The sequence below is a fragment of the Pteropus alecto genome, unplaced genomic scaffold (genome assembly GCF_000325575.1).
Source record: "Pteropus alecto unplaced genomic scaffold, ASM32557v1 scaffold118, whole genome shotgun sequence".
NCBI classification, from domain to species: Eukaryota; Metazoa; Chordata; class Mammalia; order Chiroptera; family Pteropodidae; genus Pteropus; species Pteropus alecto.
In genome coordinates, this window is record NW_006440654.1 from 2,243,982 (window position 1) to 2,248,719 (window position 4,738).

At 65.0% G+C, this 4,738-nt stretch overlaps 1 protein-coding gene across 1 annotated transcript in view; it reads right to left on the minus strand.

Annotated features, from left to right (window-relative positions):
* The window catches only part of GRAMD4 (GRAM domain containing 4), a 40,240-nt gene that overhangs the window by 15,654 nt on the left and 19,848 nt on the right, over window positions 1–4,738 (minus strand). The window contains exon 7 of the mRNA XM_025051042.1: window positions 773–834. Coding sequence (XP_024906810.1) covers window positions 773–834 — 62 coding nt within the window. The remainder of the gene's footprint in view (window positions 1–772; window positions 835–4,738) is intronic.

The following is a 4,738-nucleotide window of genomic DNA, read 5'->3' on the forward strand; positions in this document are numbered from 1 at the left end:
CCTCAGAGAGGGTACCCCCCCTCTCCCTCGGAAAGACAAGCTGGTCAGGCCCTGACCTGGGCGGGACCAGCTCCGGTCCCAGCTCGGCCTCCGCCCCCGGGAGAGGCTGTCCCCCACCCAGGCCCGTTTCCTCGTCCTTACACTGGGCAGGGCTTCAACCCCAGGCCCTCTCAGGGCCAGTCTGAGCGCCACCGACACAGGCAGCGGAGCCCCAAACGGCCAGCCCGTGGGAACGGGTCCTAGGCCCGAGGACGGGGGGCCGGGGCTGTCCTGGATGGCCCCCTGAGAGCCGGGCAGAACACCGGTTTCCTCCCAACCACCTGAAGGGTCATTTTAGGAAGCACAAAATGCAATGAGATGCCGAGCATGAGCTCGAGCAGGAAGAAAAGGTGCAGAAAAACGGCTCTGGTCCCGACTTAGAAAGTGCAGGACACACGCCGCCCCCGGCCGCCCCTGCTGCTCGCACGTCCCGTTGGCGGGAGGAGCAGCCCCTGGAAGCCAGCTGCCAGGTCAGTGGCCGTGGAGCCGGCGTGACGAGGACACCGCTTCTGTGGGGAAGCCCCGGGACAAACGTGGCGCTATGTCTCCGAGAAATACAGTCACCGCTTGACTGAACAGCGAACGGCCTGCGTTTGCCACGACGACTCACGAGTTCAGTTAGAGACGCTACCCCAGTTCCAAGGGGAGGGGATAGCCAGATGCCAGCAGGTGTGCCCGGGAAGGGACCCAACACCCACCACCAGCTTCCCGTCCGGCGCCCACCGGGACCTACCCGCTCCGTTCGCGACCTGGGCCTGGCTTTTCGGAGGCTGCTGAGCCGTCTGCTCTTCGGTTCTTGAGGAGGAGAGAAGGCTCGTGTCAGCGCAAACCGCGGTGCGAGCCTGGGCTGGGCAGCTCCAGGGCTCATGGGGCCGTCCTGCAGGGGACGGTGTCCGCTCCCGCCGGCCGGCTCCTCGGTGCCGGCTACGACAGCATCGGGCAGCACAGAGCTGCACCGTAACGGGCACACTGTGTTTTTCAACGGACGAATAATTCCGTGCTTCACAGACACACGGCTCTTTTCCTTCCTATCAATTTCCACACGTTTGTTTACGGTTAAGCTCAGAATAGATCTGCGCTGCTAATGAAAAGACCACACAGGTGATGACCGGGCACCGTGCAAGGCCACAGGCCAGGCGGCTCCCTGCCCCGGCCGCTGTGCCCAAGTCCCTCAGAGCCCCCTCCCGGAGCTGCCTGGTCCTACAGCCCCGACCTCCAGCCTCAGACCCTGACAGAGCTGGCCCCGGTGCTCTGGCCAGCCCACACCCTCCTCCGTGCTGCAGGCCACCCACCCAGTGGCCTTGCCCTGCACCGGCCTGGGCTACCGACATCCCCAGTGTTCCTGTGATTCCCGGACCCCCCAGTCTGGCAGGAATCCCAGGATGAGGGAGAGGGGGGACCCCAGCAAACCTCGGTGGGGGCTGGGGGGACCCCAGCAAACCTCAGTGGGGGCTGGGGGTACAGAGGGCACCTCCAAGACAGACGGTAGGGCTGGGACACGCTCCGCACACGGGCGCTCAGCATCGGAGGGGAGGGGATGTGGCCTCTGCTGTTCACACAGTATGACTCACTCCAATGTCACCATAGGCCAACTCGGCCTGAGGGGTTGCGACCCAAAACGTAATCTGGAGCAGGAAGCACGGAGGGCAAGCTGGACGGGAGGCGAGGAGGGCGGGAGAGGCTGTGGCCTCACGAAGTGGCAGAGGGAAGGACATGAAGCAGAGGTGGAGTCCAGGGAAGGAGGCTGTGGTCAGGAGGAGGGCCCCGCCTCCAGGCCACCAGGAGGCCCCAACACCTGTGCCCATGGCAGCTGACTAACTGGGGATTACTGGGAACGGGAGGGGAGCCCAGGGCAGGCAGGAAACTCCAGGAGCCGCTGAGACTCAGGCCAGGCCCCTCCATTCCCGGGCAGGCGTTGAGGCCTCTGGACCAGGACGCTCCTCGCCAAGCCTGGGGGTTCCAGAAGAAGCGGCTTCTTCTGGAAAGCACTCACAAACCGGCTCCCAGCAAAGCCTGGGCCCAGGTGTGCCTCGTGAGGACTTGTGGGCCTATGGGACACGGCATCACCCCGGGTGGGCCCGGGGGCTATGTGGCCTGAGGGGGGGCTTCCTAGGGTGCCGTGTTTGTTACCGTTTGCAGTGACAAAATTGCACAGTCACTGGCCATGGGCTTCTGCCAACACAATTACCTGCTAGAAACCAACAGGTATTTCGATATCAATTGGCCGCGAGCTGCCTGCAGGGAAAGAAGGCCGGAACCACGGCCCAGCTACTGCAGGTGGCAGGAAGTGCTGCCTCCTTCACACTGGGCAAACACGGAACCCCAGAACCGCCAAGGTGCGCACTGGACGCAGGACACAGGCTGACGGCACGGTGCTCCGGCCACGGGCAGTTTGAAAATGAAAACAGGGACAGGTGGCACGTGAACCGGCCGCCTCGGCCTGGCAGGCCGTTCTGCCCACGGTCCCGGGAAGGGCGCCCAGGCCCGAGAGCCCCGTCCACACCACGCAGCTTCGGCTAACCAAACGCCGGGCCCCTGCGTCCTTAACACCTGTGGACTGGTCAAGGTGTCTGAGCAGCCACACTGGTGTTCGGTGACGCACCGCCAAGTCTCGAGGGAGATGTGCCCGACTGTGTTGAGCTAACTTTCCCTGGCCCACAGCACCCCAAGGCTGAAGGGCAGACGCCACATCTATCAGGAAATCTACACCAGAGCCGCGTCAGGCCCACGGTGTGGCCGACACCTCTGGGCTGGGGGACCCAGCCGATCACCACACACGGCAGAACTGGCCAAGGGCCGGCCACCCAGGGGCTTTGGGAAAAGGAGGAGAATTAAGGCCCTGGAGTGAGGCTGGGCTGGGAAACAGAGCAGACCCCGTAACGAGAGCTGGTACGTGGATGCCCCCCAGTGCCACCAGAGGAAGCGTGGCCTCCAGAGCGAGCTGGACGTAAATGCAGATATGCACCAGACAGAAGCACGTTCTGTCGGGGTGACAGCACTGTGGCAGCCCACATGCGGCCGAGTGCTGGGGACGGTGCCAGCGCTGGGTGCCCCCACGTCAGTCCCAGGCCGGGGCGCTGGCTGTGCCTCTGCACGAGTCACGTGACTGAGTCTGATGCACGGATTTCACGTAAGAAGGGTCGGCGTCAGGTAACGTGTAGGCTGAGGCCCGTGTACGTTTCCAGCCGGGGAAGGGGTGCTGGCCTCACAGCCAGGTGGCCTGGCATAGCGGGGTGGCCCCACAGGGAGCCCGGAATAACTCCAGAACGGCCGCACCGACCAGCAGGGACCGTGGGCGGCCTTCATCCAAGGCCGCCGTTAAGGACACAGGCGTTTTCCTAAACGCCTGCAGAGCAGGGAACCCAAAAACCTTCCTCCGACGCGAACTGACCGCCACCAGGTCCCCGGAGCCGAGGCCCGACGGACAAACGAGAGCCGAGAAGAGCCGGTGTCTGCCGCACGGCACCAGGCAGCACTGATCGAGGCTCCACCAACCCCCACCCCGCGTCGCCCGGGCGGGGGGGCTCCTCAGTGACCGACGCTCAAAACTGACAATGGCACTCAAAGAGCATGGCTCGGCCACCCCCCGGAGAAGCCGGTTCTAGCTGGGGTGTCCCAGCAGCCGCCGGCACCCCGAGCTGAAGAGGGCCGTCCGCTCAGGCCAGGGAGGACCTGGGCAAGGGTGGCCAGTGTTGGCGCAGGGCCGGAGGGGAGGGAAGCGGGTGGGGGAGGGGACGGTGGCAGCTCCGGCTCCCAGGCCTCGCCTGCGGGCTGACGGCTTCGACAGGTACAGAGGGACGTGTAGGTTTTATGAGGACAGAAAGAGAATAGCTCTTGGAACTTGTCAATATCCCGTCTGGAATGACTCGCTTCTCCTTGGCAGCACCAGGGGGCAGAAGCTGAGCTCATGGGGGCAGAGGTGTGGGCTGCGGGGGGAGCCTGTGCGCTCAGGGGCAGGTCCACTCTGCAGTGGGGCCCCAAGTCGTCCCCTCCAGAGCCTGGGGTGGCACCCTTCACCCCCCGGATAGGGGGACCCGCTGGGAGGAGGGTGACCGTACGTGGCAGGCAAACCCTGAGGTCGCTGCACACAGTGGGTGGCACACGAAGAGGTGCCCAGAGTCCTGTTGGGGGCTCTGGGGCAGGAAAGTATCTGAGTGGGCAGTGGACGGGAGGGGCAGTGACCATGAGGAAGACAAAGGCAGAGTGGGAGGGGACTCAGCGTCCCAGGAAGGTCCTGTGAGGAGCTGGGCCATCTACTCGCCAAGACTAGGGGGACGTGAGGTGGTCCTGGGGGCTCGGCTGACCCCCTCTTCAGTGCCCCCACATGGCTGGCCCCTCCTGGCTGGAGCTCCATGCCCAGGGCCCAGCTTCAAGGCCACCTCCATCACTACCAGGGTGACTCAGGAGTGCCCACGCTCCCCGCTCTCCAGACGAAGGCCCAGGACCCAGGAAGGTGGCCGCTCCCCGAGATGACAGCTCCTACTGGGCACAGGCCGGACCCAACCCAGGAAGTTGGGGCCAGTCACCCTCGGACCCTCGGGATGCTCCAGGTCCAGCGCAGGGGATGGAGGCCTGGGAGGGGCACCCCCACCCAGCAGAGGCTCAGCCTGCGCCCTTCACCCCGTGAGTCAGGAGGGGAGTAGACGTGAGACTCCTGCCGAGACCGGAAGAGTGCGGGGGGCTGAGGGGAGACGGCAGG